At 40.0% G+C, this 23,435-nt stretch overlaps 2 protein-coding genes across 4 annotated transcripts; one reads left to right on the top strand and one right to left on the bottom strand.

Moving 5' to 3' along the window:
* Positions 1 to 1,872: 1,872 nt before the first annotated feature.
* rtf2 (replication termination factor 2) lies at positions 1,873 to 20,077 on the bottom strand. Of its 2 annotated transcripts, none has more exons than XM_084348756.1 (9): positions 19,909 to 20,077; positions 19,454 to 19,548; positions 19,143 to 19,236; positions 18,873 to 19,012; positions 18,476 to 18,554; positions 9,262 to 9,372; positions 8,970 to 9,024; positions 4,089 to 4,157; positions 1,873 to 3,186 (listed from the first exon to the last, which is right to left on the bottom strand). In XM_084348756.1, the coding sequence occupies exons 1-9, from the start codon at positions 19,975 to 19,977 to the stop codon at positions 2,981 to 2,983; spliced, it is 918 nt and encodes a 305-aa protein (XP_084204882.1). In that variant the 5' UTR covers positions 19,978 to 20,077; the 3' UTR covers positions 1,873 to 2,980. The 2 variants fall into 2 exon arrangements, with proteins under 2 accessions (XP_084204882.1, XP_084204883.1); XM_084348757.1 differs by having other exon boundaries at positions 4,089 to 4,154.
* On the top strand, positions 10,723 to 16,872 carry gcnt7 (glucosaminyl (N-acetyl) transferase family member 7). 2 transcript variants are annotated; one of them, XM_084348755.1, is made up of 5 exons: positions 10,723 to 11,546; positions 13,357 to 13,596; positions 13,702 to 14,443; positions 15,626 to 15,721; positions 16,255 to 16,872. In XM_084348755.1, the coding sequence occupies exons 2-5, from the start codon at positions 13,393 to 13,395 to the stop codon at positions 16,488 to 16,490; spliced, it is 1,278 nt and encodes a 425-aa protein (XP_084204881.1). In that variant the 5' UTR covers positions 10,723 to 11,546; positions 13,357 to 13,392; the 3' UTR covers positions 16,491 to 16,872. The 2 variants fall into 2 exon arrangements, with proteins under 2 accessions (XP_084204881.1, XP_084204880.1); XM_084348754.1 differs by having other exon boundaries at positions 10,724 to 11,621.
* Positions 20,078 to 23,435: the final 3,358 nt, after the last annotated feature.

Raw genomic sequence — 23,435 nt, 5'->3', positions numbered from 1 at the left:
AGGGCGATGCGGAGGCCTCTGCTGCCACCTTGTGGCTGCATCCTGTTATTACCAAGCCACAGGATCACCACAGGATCAGTAGCCTCCAACTTTGGATTGACTTTATCTTAATTAATTCGTATAGACAGTAAGATATAACTAACTAATTACATTTAGAAACAGATGACTTCATACAACCAATAGCAGCTTGCAGGAACTGACATGAGTTTTCGTACTTTAAAGCCACATGTGTACATTTGAGAACAAAACAGGCTTGTGTTTTAAATTAGGGTGGCGTGAGAACACAAAGGACACATTGCCCATCAGGAAGTTACTCAAACCACCACTAAAAAAACCACATACTGCTCCTTTAAGTACTGTTATCATGTTCAAGTTACAACTTACATTTAATCTGTGCATCATTTGAGGGGAATAATGTGCCTTTTTTAACTTGCTACAGTACATAATGTACGTAAAGTGAGCTCCAGTTTTTAAATGTTAAATGCTACCTACACATTCAAACATCAGCAATAATATATGGACATAAAAAACTCTGCTTTATTCTTTTATTAAGTTTAATGACTGGAAACATTAACATCTCCTACTTCACTGACAAGTCCATTAGCAGTGTTTGGTTTTAGAGGTTTTTCCCCTTTATTTCTTACATAACATTCTTACAATGGTCCTTGATTTCTTCTTCTTTTTTTGTTTGTTTTGTTCTTACACTTCACTTGCAGCCAGAAAATACTGCTCATACGTCCTCGTAATTGTGTTACAGTTTCATACAGTTGCTAACAAACTTATATGGTGCTGTCACTTCACATAAAGCTCATAAAGCCTAGTTTACTATTGATGGTAAAAGACATTAGCACGATAATTCAGTTCTTTATAACTGGCTAAGTTATGGTCGTCACTATGTCCTGCTGTGTAACCCAGGACTCTGGTTCTTCTTTCAAACACTGAACGAGGTAAAAACACTATTAAACTACTACTACTAGTCTTATTAAAGCATGATGTCCTTCAAATGTGCTGTGTAGACATGACCTTCATAGAAAGTGGCACCCATTTTGCATTAGATGTAAAATGTAAGTAAAATGTTTAATGTAGTAAAACTGCAGTAATTTAGAGTTTTCCACTTGACTTAAAGTGGCTCTACTGCATGTAGTTTTGGAGAAACGTGTTAATAATAGAAACTCAGAAATATTTATTGTTTCCATCACTGAACAAACATGCTGTTCTCAGCGGAAAATAAGGTCCCCAGAACACTGTTTGGATCTAGAAAGGTGGCAGGGTCCGCCACATATAAACAAAGTAAAACAATATGAAACTGTGTTGTCCTCTAAGGTCAGTTTGTTTATTCAGTCGAGAAAACAATGAGTTTGTTTATTTAGTTTGCTAAGACATAACAAAAAATCAGTCACTGAAGATCTTTCTCTTCCGATTTAACTGTCTTCTCCAAAACTACATAACGCTCCTTCTATGTGAACAGGTTACCTCCTGCACCTCTGGGCTGGAAAGGTGCTGCAGCAACCAAGCAACACGGCTGTGACTGTTTTAATATTTATAGTGTTAGACGCTGCCAGCTGTGTGTCCCAATCAACACACTGAACACTTCACCTCATAACAGATGTAATTTTCACACCTTACATGTAAACACATGTAAGCTGCTGAATGTATTAAGAGCTTTTTATAGTTTGTGTTTAGTGTAAATGTTCCTTTGAAGGACACAACGGGGAGTTGTTGTTGCTGATGTCACCGCTGGTAATTATTGCTGTTCCGAACACATAATGCATTGTATGACTGAGCTTTATATTACAGAGGAAACACATAAAAAAATGTGTTGTAATAGGAGCTACACAACACACAGATAAGGAAATAAAAACAAAAAACAGCTTAACAGGATTGAATAGAAATTTATTTGACATTTGCATTACACGCAAAAAAAAAGGAAGATAAAGGACCCAGTAAGAGCACATTTTAATCACCTTAAAAACTGCCTGAAGAGTGTGTAGAAAATATGATAACACAATTTCTCTACATTTTGCTGTTAACTAGAAACTAGAAGCCAACCTTAGACCAAAGATCTTCCAAAAAGGAGAAAAAACAGACCGCCGAAAGCACCTTGTTTGGAAACTAGTGAAAATATTGATGAGGAAGAACACTGAGCTGAAAGTATGTTTCCTGTTGTCTTGTTACATTACAGCTGTCTTTTGCACTCTGTGCTCGTTTGATTCATGAGCATCAGAAGCTTCAATAAATAAGCAAGATGCTTTTAACAATCCTTGTGTTGTTGACCTAATCTTTTACCCCACTTTTCATGAAAACAAATAACCAATACAATGAATGAATACCACGAATGTTAAATACATCCTACAAAGAGAAATGTAAGCCAACTCCATCCTCATAGAGCTTATAATGGGCGAAAGAACTCAATGATCAACATGTGTTCATTCATATTAAATACTATGACAGGAATGACATAATGGGACATGTTTAGAGATGTTAAGTTTTGGCATGTCTGTAGTTTTTCACCTTAGATGCAGAGTAAAAATCAAGCCTGTATAAGATCCGACACCACATTTTCAATAGTGTCAGGACTTGAAAAGCTGCAATCTGTCCACCAGGAGACAGCAGAGTGACAGGCACGCCGAAGTCACCCTAGCATCAATTCTCAAAGCACCCGTGAGTGAGCTCATAGAGATGCGGGAGAATACATGAGGGAGGAATTAGGTGAGAAAACAAAGAGCCCAAATAGCCTGGGGAGCTATTAACGCAAACTGTTGACAACATGTAAACAGTGAGCTACTGGAGACTGAAGGGACAAGTTGGGGATCCACACATTGGTGACATTATTAGAGGTCATGTGGGTAATGGGTGTGTGTGTGTGTGTGTGTGTGTGTGTGTGTGTTCTGGGTATGTAGAAGTGGGTTTATCAGTCTTAAATGGGTCACAATTTCTGGAGCAATCTAAATATGGAGAACTTTGCTCTGAGTGGTAGTTACTAGAAGTGATAGGGGGTGTGGGTGACCCAGTTGGATGTCTGGTCTTTGGTGCGCTTGGCGGAGCTGTGGGAGGTGAACAGGGACTTGAAGACCTCAGACTTCTCCTCCATGCTCTGGACGGACCTCTTGGTGGCGGAGGTTGTCGAGGACTTGCTGCCTTTAGAAGAGCTGGAGGAGCCTGACGATCCCGAGGGTCCGGCCACAGCTAGGTGAGTAAAATGGTAGGTGGAGAAAACAAAAAAACAGGATGAAGGTAAGAACAAGGAAAAAACAATAAAAAGAACGAGAACATTTTAAAAGGAGTAAGATCTGTTCTAATATTCAATCTAGCATTTTCTCTTTTTTGTCTCTTTGTTTCTGTTCTGAAGTCTTCGTTCTTTTGTTCTACAATAAACACATGATCTCACTGGAGTGGTGTATATTTACTAACTGGAAAATTGATGTGTTGATGTGAACAAGAGGCCAACTGGGTATTTGAGACGTCCTGTATCCAAGCTCACGTTTTTAAAATGCTCCTTGGTGTTTAAGGTCCCCATTGAACAGATTATATGAATTACTAGATCAATGATACTCAACATTATCTTCCTTGGCTGTTGCTTGGAAGCTGCATATTAGCCTCTCAGCAATTTGGTTCTGCGTGGAAGTGGTGACGATTCTGCAACAGTTTACGTATAACTGACCTGTTGCAACCGGATTCGTCTCTTGGCAGAGAGGAGAGGAGACGGCGAGGCACGAAAGGTTGAAATTGAAAACAGACAAATCATTGAAAAAAATGGATGGATGAAATGCCTGCGTTTAGCCAACGTCTGTGTTTAATTTGCCAAATGACAACTGCTGTATGCAGGGTTGCTAATATCAGGTGCCTTTGAGTCAAAACATGCTAGCCGACCCTGACAGCTGAAATATTGATGAAGAATTTTTTTTTTCAGATACAATTTATGGATTTTAAACTGTTCTCTTCAGAACTGCCTCGCTGTTTGAAGATGTGGTGGTGTCCTTCCAGTGATTCTTGCAGACAGGATTAATGCCATTTTCAAAATTCAGAGAGGTTAAGCCTAAATTTAAACTTTTCTTGTCTGTATTTATCAGAGAAGTACGGTTAGCTACCTGACTGGCTGCTTTCATCCCCATTTTGTAGCGAGCTCTTCCCTGCTACATCCTCTTGTGTGTCATCTGCTGGAAGAAACAGAAGTCAGACAGTTCGATTAGGACGGACGGCTCTAGTCAATCTTTTGTTTGTTCAAATAATCAGTAAAAACTGACTTGATAATGAAATGCAAAATGTTTCGTATTCAAGTTTAATTTTCCGATGAACTTTGTTTGTCAACATCCAAATGAGTATCATGTTTTGAATCAACCAGAGGCCATGTGTCTACATGGAGGTCTGAGCTGAAAACAATTTTTTTGCTTTCATCTCAAAACAAAAGCAATTACATTTACAATCTAAAAAAAAGCTTCACACAAGCAGGAAAAAGCTGCACTCAGCTTTGTTATTTTTATTAGAATAACACAAATAAATGAATGTTTTTCAGCCAACACCCTGTTCTCTTGTGAGGTGAGAGCCCTGTCCCGTCTTGAAGATCTAAACAGGAAACCCCACCAATGCTCTCTGAGGTCAGACAACACTGGATGTCTCTGATCTGAGAATCGTAAACACAGGGCACAGACTGTAAAATCGCTGTACCTGTTCCAATAACATTATTTAAAGGATTTGCATTTTTTTGCGTATTCGTGCACAGAGCCCAAGAGGAGTCATAGAGAAAAAAACAACAAAAAACAAATTCATGCGTCATACTCTGTCACTGCCCAGATTGAGCCACAAAATCACTTATTAATGGAAAACACACTTTACATGTGTTGGTTAACTGCTGCCTTTACACACAAGACAACTTCTGATCTGTCTGTGTTGGATTAATAAATGTTAACTATCATGTTCACATGTCACTGAGTAATCCAGCCAAGTCGCTTCAATCTGTGTACAATTAACATGACCATACTTTCGGATTGTGTGAGGTACATATGACAAAGCCTGCAAAGTCCAGTTTGGCGTGCAGGTGATACGCATTTCCTTCCCACCAAGCTTTGTGGAAAACAGATGCATCCAAATACCAAGCACAGAAGATGTCAGGCGACAGAGTATAGAGAGTGAGGAAGTTAAAGCAGGGTGGAGGCAGGTGGTCTTTAACCCAGGAGACTGATGTTAATGTAATGAGTTGATTTGTTTTACCTTACATGCATAAGTTCACACATAGGGGATACCGGAGATGGTTCTAACAGCATCACTTTCACCAATAAGGGATAACATAAGAGTCATGTGATCAATTTCATGTATAACCACTCCCCCTCTGATTGTGCATATGCTTTGCATAGCTGTGAGAGGAAGTGTGCAGACTTAACAGCCAAAACATCAATTTTCAGGTAAGAAAGTAATTTTTTGGACCAAGTCTATATTTTCATTAGTACCGATACTGTTGAAGTTTGAATTAGGCCACTCGTATTAGTTTAAAGTATAGGTTCGTACGTAAAATGTGATTAATTTCATCTATGCTAATTTCAAACCACCATGCTGATACAGCTAGCTGAACAATGGCGGAAAGGAGTGGGGGATGGTTGTGGTGTATAAGAAAATGTTACAACCCCGTGATCACAATTCACATATTTTCCTCTATCCTACTCCTTTTTTTTCAGTATGCCAAGACAGTGGGTGAGGAAAACGAGTAGGGGTGTGTCTGCACATGTACTTAAAGTCGCATCAGATGAAGTGAGGCAGGGAAAAACAGTGAGTTCAGTCGCCAAAGACAACTCCATCTGATATGTGACGCTGAGCAGGTACCGCAAGAAATTGCAAAACCTCAGAGAACAAGGTTCAAGAAAGCTGCTCAGTGTGGGCTATCACACCTCCATGTGAGGTACGCCTACTGAGCATTTGACAGGTGCAGATTAGTGTGCCCTAAGTAGGAATTAGTTGCATCAGTTCCTTATGTATATGTATTTAGGTCAGGAAGTTTGCTTATTAACTTGCGGTGGAGTACAACATCAAACACCCCCTCAAAAACCTACATACATCTGTCACCACTGTGACTCCGATCACTCTTATTAGATGAATAACACACACAGATTCACACACTCAAGTTCATGTTTTATCATGACACAGTGTGCATGTTTGTTGATCAACTAATTGTCAAACATCTTCCTGTAATTTTACGTGGATTATGAGCTACTTCTGACCTCCTGCTGAAGGTTTCCATTTTTATGTGTATAACATTCATAGGTATTATCAGAGTATGTTCTTTAAGAAAGCTCTTCTAACGTTAGGATCCACACCACTGACACTGTACGTCATTTAGCCATCAGTGATGAGTTATTTTTGTTCTTAGTGAAGCACAGGAAGACGCTTAAGTGTTGGCACATGCACAATGAACCTATATAGATGCATATTTTGTGGTGTGGTTTTTAGTTCTTTAATCTTACTGTTACGACTGACCGCAGGTTGTGTTACAACATACCCCCCAGTCCTTGCCTTTGACTTCAAATAATAAATTCTGTGATATAGTTGGAGAAGTTACAAACATTGCTATTTGTAGTAGACAAATGAAGGTACTTTGTGTCAAAATGTGACTGCCCTACCACAAACATTCTGCAAGTTATAGGAGCTGAGACAAAAAGTGTTACAGCCATCCCCGGTCTCCCCTACTACGTCATTAAGTTGCGTATGAAATGTCATTTTTTCCTAAGACCTTACCGAGTAGATTTGTTGCTTATAACTAACCAAACTGTGACCAGAATGTGTGTTTTTGTTACCATGACGATGAAGGTCACCTGACTAAGGATCTGCTCCCTACAGACGTGTTGGGAGCAGATGGGAGCTTCCTAATGGGAAGGTTTTGGCATATCACCTGCACACAAGATTGCACATTTCAAAGAGTAAAGTCGTGTTATTTGTACACTGATTGATGAGAAATAATCAGTTTATTTTTATGAACATGTAAATACCTATAATATAGAATCTAATGGTAAATTACATTGTGTACTTTTCTACAAGATGTGACACAAAGATTCTTAATTTATCCAGTCACATTGTCTGGAATGAAGTAGCTGTCCTCAGGATGAACCTCGATGAACCTTTTTATTCTACTGTGATGCATATCACACGTGGCCAACAACAGGGCTTAAGGAGTGGCTTTGTGGTTTTGTTTAGGCAACGAGAGAGAGAGAGAGAGAGAGCAAGAGCTTGAAAGCCACAGCCTCACGCCAAAAACTATATTAAATTGAGAGCACATATCAAGTAATACCTACGCACAAGTTATAAAATCCATAGCAGGAATTACTAATTCAAGAGCATCTAGTATTAAATGGAGAGAACACAAATTAGTTTTTATTTTCCTACAATGACAACTACCAGCAGTACACCTAGCGTCGACACATCCTGCTATATGAAATATGGCAGAAAAAGGACAATAATTAAACAATGAAAAAGGCACACAAACGATTAAGACATAAAAAGGAACTCTCTTTCCAACTCAGACTAAGACGTACGTCTCGATGACAGCAGCACTTGCCACAGCAGCTTTAGCCCATACTTGACCACAACATCCTGATTGCAGCACATACATGCCTACTCCGTGACCAGGAATTGTTCAAACTTGCTAAATAGCTACTTGTTAAGCAACTCATTAGTTTCATATTTGACAGAGACGGGTCGAGCCTTATCCAGTTCCTTATGTTCGAAAAAATCTCAGTAATCTTCAGTATATGGTCTGTGCTTCTTTAAAATGGTGGTACAGACGGGCATAAGGCTTTTTTTTGGGGTCCTTTTCTTGATTTTTCTTGTTCGAGGTAGAGAGTGGGACGAAAAGGGTGTTTAATTAGAAGCCTTTTTTCTTTTTGCATAAAGGACTTTAATGTCCAAATCACAGGACTTGTTCAGCCATAAATAAAAAACAAATTGTAGACTCTGCAAACAAATATAAGTTCCTGATGTTGGTCTAGTCTCTGAAGGTACCTGCAACAACTACTAAAGGTAGGAAACTCCTTGGGATTGACTAAACATTGTTAGTTTAGCCACTTGATGCTAATTTGAACACTATTTATTTCATTATTAATTCATTTGTCTTTAACTGAACTTGAGTTGGAACTCTGAGTAGCTCTTGAACTCAGACCAGAGTCACCCTCAAGGGTAATCTGCAGCATATACACTTGGTTGTTTATCTAGCCCAGCGATATACCATGAAGTCTGAAAGAAGTGATAGAAACAAGCTTGTCTTCGCCAATCAATCTGAAGTTTCTTAAACAGGCTCAGAGTTAACGTTTAGCTGTGTATGTAGAATATAGAAACCTGTCTGACACCTAGCCTTTGTGCTTCAGTCAGCTGTGTCCAGGTAAAATATCCATGCCTGGAGGGGTGATCAGCGAAGGAATCACAACAACGGTTACAAAAGAGACCAAACTCTCTTCCGTCACTACAAGATAAATGTTATGTTTCCTGAAAATGTATGACTAAACCAGTTGAGAAAATCATGCCTGACGCATCATAGAAGAACTGCGCTATCATGCAGAAGTTATGTAATAGGGACATTGGTCATACCAAATAATAAGGAGGTGAGATGTGTCAGCTTCCAGGTGGCTAATCACAAGTTCTCTACATCATCAGCCTCTGAAATCAGAGTGTAAATATAGCTGTGATGGCTAAAAGACTCAAGTAATTTAGATTTTCTCCATAGCAGATGTGGGCGTCACATTCGTCTGTTTTATTTTAACACAGCTTTGCATTTTCCTGTCTTAATATTTAACACACAGGTATTTGGTGAGATTTCTTGTGTGTTAAAAGTTTGAATATCCCAGCTTATCCCACAATAGCTCATTCAAAACATTATCCAAATGAACACGTAAAGGTTCTGGCGGTTGTTAGCTGCTTGTTTTTGTTTATGTAAATGCAACACAGGTTGGTCTTAACGAGCGAACTATGCCTCAACCAGGCTTTACACAAACCTTTTGATTCTGATGGTGCGGACACGGTTTCAGCTGCTTTGCTCTTCTTTGATTTCTAAAACAGAAAGAGAAATGCACTGATTACAAAACTTTAAAAACCTAAAATTAGAGCTATTTGTATTGGTATTTCAGTATTTGATTGGATGCATTACTTGACAAAAAAAATACAGATCTTGTTCCAGTGAAGACGAATAGTTTTTAAAAGCTAACCGGTGAATCACTCTCAAGAACCCAAAAAAATATTTCAGGATTTACTCAACCCCGACCACCAACTGTTTAAATTAAAACCCACCTTAGTTTTGGCTTTGGTCCGCCTCTCTTCCATCCTCTCCCTCAGCTTCTCCACCTCCTCCTTAGTGCCATTGAGCACAACAACATCCTCGATCTTGAACGGGTCCCCACACTGTAACACAAAAAAACGCAGCCCAGGTAAGAGACACACTGGCACAGCAGAAAAACTTTTTCCGAACATATGTAAAGACAGTTCATACTTATCATATATCTTTAAAATGGAAGGAATTTATAATCGTGTTATGTCATTCAGAAATGTAAACCTCTTTAAAAACTCATAAGCATTAAACATGAATACTGCATGATTGGCATAAAAGTCTTGGTGGTTTGTGAGGTAGTCCATCTATTTTCATAATCAACTGCATTTTTTTTTTCGTGCGTGTGTGTAAAACAAATATGTACAATGGGCTCATTGGGCTCAACATTTTTATGAGAGCAATCGTGAAAGCTCAACAAAGCATCTCCCTGTCAGATTATTTTCCCTTTACTGATAATTTGCATGCAAGGCCGCCTTTGGTTTGCTCTGAGAGAAAAAAACAAAACTCAAAATACAGCGAGGCAGATGGGAACAGGCAAATTGAGTCATCCAGTCAGTCTGTCAGTCATCCAAACCGATACACAATGGTTAATAGCATACAGGAGCGCAGTAACCATTTTCAAATATGTTGACCTGCTAAACCATCCAGCCAGGATCACAATGTTATGATAATCAGTTAATAATTAATGTCCACAAATGTGGAAATTTGCTTTTCGGATTCACAGGTTGGTTAAGAAAAAACAAGTTCAAGTAAATCACAGTACATACAACTGCAAATGACAGATCATGCACAGTGTAGACACAGCATTAGGAATGTGAGACTATCTGAACCGGATCAGACACAATTCTCGTTTTATATGTTGTCTATTCTATATTTTATCTAAATAAAAGCTTTCTTAAACTTGTTCAACAGGAATTTCTCTCATAAACAGAAACCTGTTTCTCTATCAGTCATGTTTGGTAAACAAACTGTGGCAACTATTGAATACTGTATTTCACAAAATCACAATCAATTGTTGATGACCTAACTGAATAACAGAGGATAACACACACAAGTTTTCCCTTTGTATATTAATTCTAAACACTGGAATGGTAGACGCCATGTTTGTAAATTGTTAACATGAATAGAACATCGCAGTGGGTAAAAGGCATTTGGAAACACAGTCTCTGAAAAAACAATCTGTTGTATTTCTTCTGGAGAGGCTAACCCAAAAATGGATGGCCAAAAACCTCTAAATAATAATTGTGTTATTACTGAAAAATCTTTACTTACATACGCAGCACCACTGCTTCAAAAAAGGGGAGAACACACCCATATCCGAACACAAATATTAAACCCCTGAGTAACCAGCAGGGGATCTATTGTGTTGCCGTAATGCAGGCTCAGTGGGTGTGAACTCCGGCCATGTGCTCTGTTCAACACAAGAGGGATAATCTCAGGAGCTGACCAAGCAGCAAACAAACCCTGTGGCTGCTGCTCTGAAGTCAGTCACTCTGCTGTTGCTATTACCGCAAATGACACAGGCCACCGCGAGCTGAGCACCTAATCATCGAGTCAGAGAGCAAGTCAACCAGAATCTTGACAAGGAAACAAGCAGGTGGACTACACAGACGGACAGCACGCTGTGGAGAGAGACTGTGGATAATTCAACATGTGCACCTCTAACTGGACGGATGAACTGGAATTAAAACCCATTTAAGGAGAAAAAGAAGAAAGATACCTAAGAAGAAAGAAGCCTGCTGTAAAGGGAGTTTTTTTATGACAAATAATGGAAAACAAGATGACATAAAAAGATGCAACGCACCAGCGAGTAGGAAACTGTGGGAAGGACAGTGGAAAAAACCTTAGGGAGAGAAAGTGTGTGTGTGTGAGATGGGAGTGTGTTCCAGGGAATCAGGTGTGTGCGTGGCTGTTACTGCTGGTAACCAGGCAGGGACAGACCTGGTCTCGTGGGGATGTAGGGGGAGCGACTTCATCAGCAATGAATATAACTAGAGGGAAAAGAAAACCCATACACAAAGCAGTCTGCCTCACTCTGACAGGGTCTCAGAGAACACAGGCTCCCAGGTCACTCGCTGCCAGAAACAACATCAAAACAATCCTGACAACCAAATTTAGCTCATTTAAGAGAAACTGCTCCTGCTGCTGTTGTTCTTGTTGCTGCTGATGATGGTGCCAATGGAAATGACTTGTGCTCTCCACCGGATGCTGGATGGTTTGTAGTTACCAGCTCAGAGTAGCTGCTGAGGTAAAAATGATCAGAACAGGCGCCGATGTGTTTTACTTCTTCTCTGTAAGGACTATAGACTGAACTGCCTGAAAGGTAACTGTCTCACCTTGCACTGTGTTTGGCATGCTGTCACTGCGTACTGTTATCTGCATGTGTGTTTATATGTGTTGCATTGATACAAGCTTAAGATGTTTAGTCTTAACAGCAAACAAACAGTAAAGATAGATATAATCCCAAAACGAATGTCTAAAATGTAGAATGTTTTTCACCTGAAGGTTTTTGAATGAGCAAAAAAAAATATACCCCTTACTAAAACAATGAGAGGAGCAAGCTATTCCTCATCCGTACGCTAGGTTGTAGTCGTTTTTTTTCTGTTTGGAAATCTCAAATGATCTTGTCAGAAGATTAAGATTTCCATGGAAGCCTCCATAGACTTCTGTGGTGTTTGGTGTTTTTCTCAAGAACAAATTAGCTTTAAGAGCAAGGGGGGTTAAATGAGGATGCTTCACTGAGATGGGATGACAGTCCTCAGAGACGTTGTTCTCTGCTCTGAGGAGGGCACTGGGCTGTAAGATCATTTTTTTCTCAAGCTTCGATTTATGGAAGAAATATTCAGCATTGACGTGAGTCATACAGCTCACTGCATGAAAAATGAAAACAACTTTCGACTTGTCATATCCTGCTTGTTGACACTGCTGTGTAGCTCGCATATGAGCGTGGCTGCATCCTTTACTTTTCCTTGTTCACTTGCTTCAAATGCTTAGTATTACCGAGCAGTATTTCTACTGTATTATTTTGTTCAACTGTTCAAAACTGCGTACAATTTGGTCAAATTCGGACTGCATCAGAATAAAGACAGTAGAAAGGGAAACCTGTGGCAAACCTTTCTTAACGAGAGAAAACTTGATGTCAAGTATTAAGACGGTTTTGACAGTTAAGCATACAAATGCTACATTTGCTACACATCAAACAGTAACTTGGATAATGCGAAACCTCGGGTAAATCATTCAGTAAAACTGGATGCTGCCATTACGTACACCAGCTCATTTTAGTAACTGGCCTGTTCTGGGTTCATAGCTGTGATCAACTTGTTGAGGTGCCCTGAGAAAGCCTTATACAATGAACATGGTCAGCAAAAGGCTTCATGAGGTTGAATATTTGATTTTGGACTTCAGTATCAAACAAACCCAATACAATTCTCCTTACAAAGTGGTAGGCTTTCAATAGTAAAAATGCCACCTTGGGAGGTTCTAATGGTTCCTATGTGCTCAAAATAACATTTGTTTTAAATGACAAATAGATACACGGATCATTACACTTTTTACTACCGCAGTACAGCCCCTTCTCTCAATTATTTTCCCAGTCAGTCTGACACGTTTTGGGTATCGTCATATCTCAGAAAAACATGTGGTTTGTTTGCATAATGTTATCTCTTGTACCTTGTACATGCAGCTCCTGTTGAATTCAGAAAGAGTTTTCAGATGAGCTGCAAAGGCTTGTTCAGTGAGTCTCTATAGCGTGTTTCAATTAAAGCTGTAACTGTTGTTGCCAGTTGTTTTTCAGTGAAGGAAAATTTGTGAAATTAGCTGTTTAATCTATGAAATAATCAAATACAGCCATTCACGTTTACCCACACTTTTATCTCAATATATTCTTTTTTCTGCAAAATGTATTCGTTAATTTCCTGGATAAGTACACTAAACTACATTCCTTGAGCTAAAAACTGGCCTCATCAATTAGTGCTAACCTACATATTTAACCCTATTTATCATCCCTCAGAGGAACAGCACCCGACTGCAATTAACTGATCTGGATGTCTTTATTGCAGGAGTTTTATCTGTGGAGACGGTGAAGCAGGGCTATTATGCGCCAGCTTGAAGGGACGAAATGCAGCTTCCTGTTGTGCCTGGGGATGAGTATCATTTGTTCAGTCATTTACTTGAAGACCAGGATCCCAACAGAACCAAAGCCCCTAGAGACTCCAGGTTGCAGGCCCTTTGCCGCTGAATGTAAATCTTTTCTGCCCAGCATGGAAACAGGAGTGGAGTGGTACCGCCGTGACTGCCAGGTATGTCGGGTTTTTTTAATATATATATAAATATGTACTTTCTCACTGCGTTTCGTGTTTTATTAGCATGTGCAGTGTTACTATATCTCTGCTCTCTCTCAATAGGTGGAAAGCTACATTCTGAATAGTCGCCTGCAGTGTTCCAATTTGACGAGAGACCTACACTTCATCACAAGTCCTCTGAGCCGAGAAGAGGAGGACTACCCTTTAGCATTCATTGTGACTGTTCACAAGGAGCTGGAGCTTTTTGTGCGCCTGTTGCGTGCCATTTACATGCCACAAAATGTCTACTGCATTCACGTGGATGCTAAGGCGCCGTGGGAGTACCAGGCGGCTGTACGGAAGATAGTCAGCTGCTTCGAAAACACCTTCCTCTCCAGCCGCAGCGAGACAGTGACCTACGCTGGGTTTTCCCGCCTGCAAGCAGACGTGAACTGCATGAAGGATCTAGCAAAGTCCACCATAGGCTGGAAGAAGGTGGTGAATCTGTGCGGACAGGATTTCCCCGTCAAGAGCAACCTGGAGTTGGTGCGGTACATGCAGAGCAAAGACTGGAGGGACAGAAACATGACGCCCGGGGTCAAGCAACCGGCGTCTATGAGGCACAGGACAGAGCTCCAGCACAGGGAGATCATAGGGTCACATGTAGTTGTGAGAGGGTTTAGACAAAAGAAAGGTCCTCCTCCACACAATATGCAAATTTATTTTGGAACAGCCTACTATGCTCTCACAAGGGCTTTTGTAGAATTTGTTCTGAAAAGCCAGATAGCCCACGACCTCTTGGAGTGGTCCAAAGACACGTTCAGTCCAGACGAGCACTACTGGGTGACACTCAACCATATCAAAGGTAACCTGTCAGCTTTAAATGGACACCGACATGCAGCAACCTCTACTGCTGCTGACATATACTTATTTTAGTGTGATTTTTAAGTTTAAACAAAAGGAGACGTGAGAAACACAAACACAATCATTACAAGGTCACACAGCATATTTGATACATAAGAAACTATTTACACTGGCTCACTGACAGGATTTCAAGTATCCAAGAGCTGTATGATCTACGGACTAGACATCAAGACGTTTTAAAAGGGCAGTAACACTAAAAACTTAAAGCAATGCGTTTAAAAATCAAAACCTATTGTCTTCATTAGTGTAGATGAAGCCTTACGCAGTAATGCTTGAGTCACATCTCAAAAGACATTTATGGTCAACTGTGACACCAAAAGAGAAGCATGTTTATTATTAGGAACTACTGCAAATCTGGAGCTAACCTCAGAGGTTACATTTACCTCTGGGTGTTGCTAAAGACGGTGGTTAAAATGCAATTGCTTCTGTGTAGTAGACAGTATTCTTCTGGCAATACATCCGTTCTGAGGAGCCAATTGGGCGTATTGTCTATGTTGTGAAATATCACGCTCTTTAAGTGATGTCAATATTGATACTGATCATTTTGTTTAAGATGTTAGCAATTCCTTCAAAGTCCCTGTGCATTCTCCATTGTTAAGGATTGCAAGCATGAAAATGAGGCTAAATAAGATATGACTTAACTGTATTTGTCTTGTTTTGATCTTCATACAGTGCTATTTATATTTTTAAAGCTATAACTGCTATAAGAAAATACTTGACCTGGTTTTGGATGCTTCCCATAGATGCATGGCTGTGCAGTGCTTAATTGGAGGTGGGAAGCTTAACTAGACAGTTGAATGAGGCGAAGAAGACGCAGCGCATGAAAACTTGCTCGGACAAGCTGCACAAAGATGACGTTTGTGCTTTATGGTTTCAGTTTTATGAGAGGAAAGGCTTGGAGGAAGATAACTTTGTGGCTGGTTTGCCAAATGCACATCTGGTTACCTTCCCCACATCCGATAAAGAGTGGCACAGAGCCGCTTCCCTAAGCTTTTCTATGGGGAGCATCCGGGACAGTCTCCCACGCAGTGGATGTGACAGTTCCCAACAGGGCTAAGTAAAACCTTCAAATTCAGTTAGGTCGCATAATCATGATTTATTTTGTCTGGTCATGTGTTTAAAGAAGCTCCAGGCAGCCACATAGATGGAGGTTGGGCAGGAGACATCCGGGCTATCAAGTGGAGGGATCAAGAAGGAGGAACACACAATGGCTGCAAAGGTACAGTGGAGAAGTGCATGTATAATAATAAGGTCCTATTTTATCAATTAATAACTGAACCACAAGGCTTATCTGTGGGCTAGCTCAAACTTGTCTTGTTCAACCTGTTGTGCTTACCATTCTTGATAATATGGAAATGTTATTGCAGCATTTAAAATTAGTCATATAATTCAAACAGATTATTGCTTACATACACAGACAAGTTCTGAGGAATCTTTCTCTTAACATTAGCCTACCTCATACTCTATCTCTGTCCTTGTCTTATGTTTGGCTCAATGGCTTCAGACAGGATAACAGGACCAATTGCGGCCCAAGGCAACTCAAGATTTACCCAACAAAAGATGATAAGAGGAATGATATGAGGATTTATCTGACATGATGTACTCTCTAATAGGTTTAGTCTGTGTTTTATATGAGCTTTTTGTGGGTCAAGGATGGAATAAATGTTTTTTTTATCTAGCCATCCAACATGAGGTCTACTCAGGCTTAATATCTCTAAGCACAAGACCAAAATTGTTGTCGTCATTTTCCAGGGCATTACGTGCGAGATATCTGTATCTATGGAGTGGAAGACCTGCCGTGGATCATCAACAGGAACAGCATGTTTGCCAATAAGTTTGAGAGTACCACCTTTCCAGAGGCACTGGACTGCCTGGAGCAGTGGCACAGAATCAAGGTGTTGGACCAGGCAATGGTTCCCATAGAAGCATCGTGGCTGCTGGCCACACAGAGGAACTCAAGCTACTTCAACAGCAGTACTGGAGCATGAAATCACTGTTGGTATCCTCAACAAAAGTCAGACTACATTAAGTTCAGGTTATTTGCACTCTGTAGCGCAGCCAATGCTCACAGATTAATGAACCTGTAAGATGGCTGTTCTTTTTGATAAGTGAAAGACAGTATATATGTCAGATGACAGATGAAAATATCTTTACAGTAAACCAATGCCTTTCCATCAAAAGTACAACGGATAAAATTTTTTTAAAAAAGCATCCAGGTAAATGAAAGATAGTATTTGAGATAACTACGCAACAAAATGTGCTAAATAAGCTCCTGAATATGAATTTAACATTTTTTTATTTAATTAAATGTTGAATATTGTTTATTGTGTGGTCCAGTTCAAAAATGCGTTAATAAAACTATTGTCTGATTTTCTGTTTTGTTTTGTTTTGTAGGGAGTAGTGTAAACATACAAATAAAAACACATTCCCTGCCCTTGTTCCCTTTCTCAAAAGAGATGAAAACTATAGCCACGACAGCGGCTCTGTGAGGCTGCAACTTGAGCAAATGCTAACATGCTAACATTGGATATTTTATCCTGCACTTTTATTGGAAGATCAGTTTTGTAACAGTGACTTGCTAAGGCCTGTCCAACAGTTCACAAATATATGCATCATTTCATGTTACAGATTACCAGGACACATGCAAAAGTGGCCCCCTAAATGCAAGGAAAGAGAAACAGCAACACTGATTCAAAAAAAAAAAAAGTCCCATGACTTTCTCATGTCCATCACATTTACCAAGAAATGTCTACACTATGCTGGCCAAATGCAAGTTAAATATAGAAATTGTGCATTTCCTAATAAGCCTATCTCAGAAAACATCTCTGGGGATCGAATCAGTTCCCACAAGAAGCACTCTAACTTTTCTAATGGTTTCAGACCCTATTTCTGGCGAAGTCAAACAACTGATCTGTGCCAAGATGCATTCAGTCCCACAAAAACAATAGCAGTTACTGGATAGCAGCAGATAGCATCTGCTGTCCACTACCTCATATGGCCTGTGCATGAGAAATTACAGTCACAGTTTAAAAGTTATTTACAAAGCAGAACCCAAATATACCTCCTCTTATGTGAGATTCTCGTGTGGCTCCAGTTGGGTCATTGTCAAAAAACAGCTCCAAAGGAGAAACAGTAAAGCCCCCAGTTGGAGGATTTGTAGCAGGTATGTGCAGATTAGTAATTAGTGGCTTTATTGGCCTGGGCCACTTCTGCTTTTCCTTTTTTAGCATAACTGTCCTTCTGGACCAGACAAACAAAGGCATTTCTAGAGCTGTTACAGGTAATATTTATTTTGTTATATTCTCTGATACTGTTGTTGTTTTGTCGAGTTCAACAAGTTATGAAGTAAATGTCTAGGTAAAATACAGTCACAGTAACATAAAGAAAAAAAAAATTACAGATAATATTTTATAACATTTTTTGCATTTGCTTTGCAGCGGTCGTTTTGGAATACCTATAAAAAATCATTAAGACAAAACTGACAATGAAATGACACGCAAACACAATCAGCGCCAAGCTAACAGGAAGATGCTTAAGATAATAACCTGCCATAGTGGTCAGACTGTCTCCTGCTGTTATTGATTTTAGACAGTTATTGATATTTAGACAGTGTCAAATTTCAAGTGTATTTCATGTTACACAGATTTTCTGGATAGCTGGCACAATTTTTTTAAATACGGTACACTGTTTTGAGATTTCAAAACCTCTTGAGTGCAAAAACGCTACGCTTCAGATCGTCAACACACATTCCTCTCCCTCCAAGTAACAGATTGAGCATCTGGCACCAAGCCAATGTTTGACTGCTACTGTGTTGATATCAAGGCTTCTTATTTAACAAGCATTAGCAGTGAGAGGACTCTGTTTGTGAATGAAACACCCAGAGTTACTGGCAAACACTGAGCGGTCAATCCATTGGTCCTTGAAAAGAAAGCTCGAATGGTGACTTGGATGAAAATTGTGAAATACTGCTCACCTTGTGACAGATTTCTGTCTTGACCTCCTTCATGGCTCTGTCGGAAAACACGCAGCCACAGGTTTGCAGGTAACAGAACCTAAAAAAGGATTATATATTACATTGGATTATTATTTTTTTTATATCCTTTTGGGCCATTTCCTGCAACAAATAAACGGTCAGTACCTGTAAAGTACATGTCTGATTTTAAAAATGTGGATGACATTCAATACCTGATTAGTACAAGAAGAGTTCTGTCAATGTTTTTGTAACACATTTTGAACATATGTTGAATTCAATAACATAACGTGATCAACATTGAACTTTCGGTTGTACTTGCTGCATTAAACTTTATGATGAAAAGCACCACCCTGTTTATTTCATGTAGGCTGTGGATCCTTGAGTTGCTGTTCGTTACCTGTGCTTGCCATTCATCTCCAACCCAACAACAGGGCAGATGAACATGCCACAGTGGATGTCCTCATATCTGTCTCCTTTGGCATTTCTTCTCTCTCCCTCCCACTCAGGGTTATCGGTCAGGTTAAGTTCCTTTATATCCTACAGAAGAAGGATAACAATGCTTTTAAACATCGACATTTTGAAATATTTTTCACCACAATTTTCCAAGAACAGCTGGGATAATATCTGTGTATTATCTTACGAGTAGAAAACTTCAGCATTAACATACCCTGATCCCACGGATGTGAACCACAGCCTCAACATTGGGTCTCTCAGCAGTCTTATCCAGAAGGTATTCAATGACAGCATCTTTGTTATAGAGCCTGAAACATAACATGGGCCATGCTTTAAGAACATATTGTGCTGTTGATTAGCTGTAGCTTGACTGCTCATGGCAGGCTCATTAGTTTGCATGTCACTGCGCTTTTAACCACACTATGTTATTCAGTCTCACATTACCAAGCCATTAGTCTCTATAAGTGTATCTAAGCAGGTCAGTTTGCCAGACTGACGATGGATGAACAGAAAATCAACTCTCACCTTCCCAGTTCACAGGAAACGATGGGGCGTTTGAGCTTCTCCTGACTCAAGGCACAGTATTTCCATTTGGCAGCCAACTCTGCACTTTTATCAACCTGGACACATGAGCAGGTATGTAAGAGCAAACCAAATACATGTAACAGTGGTTAAATGACCGTTTCCTTCATATCTAACGATTAAAACAACAGCTAAGCTAACGTTAGCTAGGTAGTTAGTTGCCGAGCAACGTTAGCCCGTGTACGTATATACAATGCGTCACGGGACAATTCCCATATGTGGCTAGTCTATCTGTAAAAGTAATAAACATACTTAAAATAATTGAATGTGTCATTTAACGCTGACAGACAAGTAGCCATAAACCTATGCTAGACTGTTAGCTTAGCTGGCTAACAGTTGGCTAGCAACAAACAGTTGTGAATTTGAAAAGAAAGGAAGATAAACTAAGCGTAACCCACCTTCTCGACTTTTTTGGGTCCTTTCACCAACTCGTGTCTTTTGGGAATCGTTCCTCCATCACATCCCATCTTGAAAGCTCACTCGTAAAGTTTTATTACTCGGTTAGCTTGCTACGGTACAAAAGCTACACTAGCAGGCAGGAAGTTCCCAGGTTGTAAACAAACAACGAGAGATCTGCAAAGCTCGCGGGATGTGGGGTGAAAAAAAATTTGATGTCGCCCTCTGGTGGCTGAAAGAGCAAAACTCTGCCACTGCATGTTGTAGCTTCAACCACAGAGGGGAAGCATCACTCCAGATATCAGCTGAGTGGTTTGTGTTCAGCATTCAGCACAGATGGAAGCTGAAATTTACCATATACAATTTTAAAACAAACTCATTATATCTCATTATCACACAAGGATGTGCAGAGATAAGCATACACAACTAATTACCAAGAAGAACTTTTGATAATCACAATCAATATATTCTTCCAGTGTTTTTATTAGTTTTCCAAGGCACTGTTGTAGCCATGAGTGTAAACATAAAAAAAAACACATCACACAGATGACTTCACTCTTCTACTGCTCATCATCCATCTAGACATTTTCAGTGAGCCATTAAACCCAGAACTAGTAAGTGACATTAGTCTGGCTTTCAGGCTTGATGTCGGAGTGGTCTAAAGATGAAAGTTTCCTTGGAAGATAGTTCAATGAGTGCTAATGAGATCTGTTTCCTGTGCCTTGCAGGCTGCAGATTAGTTTACTATCGACGGTGCTGTCCAAGAGCGACCATTAGTTTGGGGAATACCTCGGTGGAGACATCTCTGGCGGCATGACTAATAATGCGCGTGGAGAAGAAGACTGAAGAAAATACACGGCAATTGACTTCATTTTGGCCGAGAAAGTAGATTTCAGCCTTTTTGCGCTCACCACACGCAAGGCAGCTGCTCTGTGGTTCCCAGAATGTGGGAAAAATGAACAAATACAAACAAAAAAACATTTCTCCATTTTGCCTGTTGGTTCGATTGGTTCTTCCTGTAATTTATAAATTGTGTTATGTGTCTTATTGAATTTCCCCCTTTCTCACACAGAGCTAAATGTTTAGTATGGATTTTCATTAGAGGCAATGGAGTGAAAGCTCTGTTAGCAAACTATCTTTGAGAGAGTGGAGCGCCCCGGGCTTATAGTGCAAACCAACACCTCAGGAACACACAATGCACAATGGCCACTGGACAAAGGGAGACAGAACAATGGTCTTCTATCCCCGTCTTGCGTATTCTGCTGTTTTCAAAACCGCAGAGATAGACAGATAGTTGTTTTCCACAATTTATTATAGTTTTGTGTATTCATGCTGGTTTGTACCTGATGCACCTACTACAGAGAGCTCTTCAGAGAAAAGTGGCATATTGTTTTATTTTGTAGAGCCTGTGCTATATATTTTTGAGCTCTAAGTCAGCTATAAACACCAGGTTTTGTGCTGAGTTTTAGGTGTTTACTAACATTCATTTACTCCAATCATCCAGATATCACTGTTTCCATGTAACAGAGAGCCTTGTGCTGACACAGCTGACAGGCAGAAGTACCCTGATGTGACAAAGACAAAATAGCATATTGAAAGTCTTGTTTTCTTTATGGGCAGCAAAAATCGAGAGGATATTTCTCATTGTAGACTACATTATTTAAAGGGACAGTTCACTTCAAAGCCAAAAATGAAAAGTTTTCTTCTTACCTTGCCGAATTTCTGAGGTAGCGGCTGTAGAGACGGCTGCATCCTCTCAAATGTAATGGAACTAGATGGCGCTCGGCTTGTGGTGACTCTCTCCAGAAATCACGACTCGGTTACTGAAGACAATCCAAAGACATGGTTAAGAGCAGTTTTATATATGAACTATTTTCTTTCTACCGAACTACACCTGACAATTTTATCACCGCGCAGACGGAAGTACCTACTCGTGGACGAGAGGCTAGCTATCTAATGGAAGGACACCATTGTTGTTTACATCCCACACTGTCATGAGCATCACACTCTTGTCTATGAGTAGATACTGTACCTGCTTCCTTCTTTGTAATGACATGGTTGGTGTAGTAGGTCGGTAGACAGAAAATAAAACTGCTAACAACAAGGCCTGTGGAGGTCATGGTTTCTGGAAGGAGACATTGCTGTTGAGTATTTTTTTGGAGCACCAGAAGTCGACTGTCATCTAGTTGAATCATATTCAAAAGGAGGCAGACATCAGAACAGCTGATATCTCCAAAACCAAAACAATCAAGATAGATAGATAGCACTACAGGTAAGAGGAAAAACTGTATTCTTAATTCTAAAGTGAACCGTCCCTTTATTTTTTTAAAAGAATGATTAAATACTATGTGTCACTGCCACATACCTCCGGTCTTACAGTTGAATCTGAAGAGTTTGCACAGCTGAAAAGCAGCTTCCTTTTCCTCCCAAACCTCCCCCTTCGATTGACCTCCCTACCACACATATCTTCCTGGCCTGCTGTGGTGCTACCCAGCACGGCTGACCCATAGAAAACCCCAACCACCAAGCGCCCATCCAACCCCATGTTTATACTTCCATGATGAGTCCAACCTGCCCAATCAGACTTCCACTGACTGGCCTTGAACTGAAACTGTATACATCTTAACCATCCCAGCCATCCGAAGCAGCCAGTGAAGACCAAGGCTGCATTAATTGCACGGACCGGCCCTGGTAGTGCACCGAGTCCAATGCATTTAGCGTTTCTAATTGGGAAGGAATTGCTGTGTTTACTTTGGCGCTAGTTGATAGAGTTGGACCATTGGCCCTCCAGCCAACTGAGCTAAAGCCCTCTGAAGGAGGAAAACCAAACTGCCTAGTCCCTGAAGCCTCTCCGGACAGAGCTGGAAGGAAATTATTTGGAACAGAGAAGAGGGATATTTACTCAGATTTATCAAGGGGGCGGTGCGGCGATGAATATTTTTTTCCCTCAGATTTTACCTTCAATCTCTAGCGCACTAATTTGATTCACGTTAACTAGGATAATGCCATACTGTTAGGGAATGTAATGCCCTTTTCCCCCCCTAAAGTCCTATATTTGCCTCTAAAATAACTAATTTAAAAGCACTGGAAAGAGCGTCTAGTGTGTTCTTGAGAGAAACTATAATCTTAAAAAAGTTTGCAGCTAATAAACATGCTCATTGTCAACTAATCTGGCAATGTATTTCTATTAAATGATTGTTCAGTCCAAAAAATGTCAGAAAATAGTGAAAACTGTCCGTCACAGTTTCCCAGGTGACACTCCAAAACCAAAAGATATGGATTTTATAATTTTGTAAATCAGGAAATAGCAGCAATTCTCATATTTGAGAAGGTGGAACGAGGCTTCTGCTTGATGAATTTGTCAAAATAGCTGTCTATCAATCATATAATTATAATTATCCATGGACAAATCAATGAATTCACTCATCTTTTTCACTCCAATAACAGCCTCCTCTTATGCATCCTTTTTAACTAAGTCAGTATCATGAACTCATTTAAGTACTTTACTATAATTTCCGAGCCCTGCACA

This window comes from Pagrus pagrus (genome assembly GCF_965226575.1).
Source record: "Pagrus pagrus genome assembly, chromosome: 3".
Classification (NCBI taxonomy): domain Eukaryota; kingdom Metazoa; phylum Chordata; class Actinopteri; order Spariformes; family Sparidae; genus Pagrus; species Pagrus pagrus.
Note: the sequence above shows the minus strand (reverse complement) of the source record. Positions and strands in the feature narration are given on the sequence as shown.

Excerpts from the sequence above, each read along its gene's own strand:
- gcnt7 (XM_084348755.1), top strand. The coding sequence starts at position 13,393 with ATGCGCCAGCTTGAAGGGACGAAATGCAGCTTCCTGTTGTGCCTGGGG. Across the intron at positions 13,597-13,701 it reads GGTACCGCCGTGACTGCCAG|GTGGAAAGCTACATTCTGAA; the intron begins GTATGTCGGGTT and ends CTCTCTCAATAG. Across the intron at positions 15,722-16,254 it reads AACACACAATGGCTGCAAAG|GGCATTACGTGCGAGATATC; the intron begins GTACAGTGGAGA and ends GTCATTTTCCAG.
- rtf2 (XM_084348756.1), bottom strand. The coding sequence starts at position 19,977 with ATGGGATGTGATGGAGGAACGATTCCCAAAAGACACGAGTTGGTGAAA. Across the intron at positions 19,237-19,453 it reads GTTTCCTGTGAACTGGGAAG|GCTCTATAACAAAGATGCTG; the intron begins GTGAGAGTTGAT and ends GTTATGTTTCAG. Across the intron at positions 4,158-8,969 it reads CGCACCATCAGAATCAAAAG|CAGATGACACACAAGAGGAT; the intron begins GTTTGTGTAAAG and ends TGTTTCTTCCAG.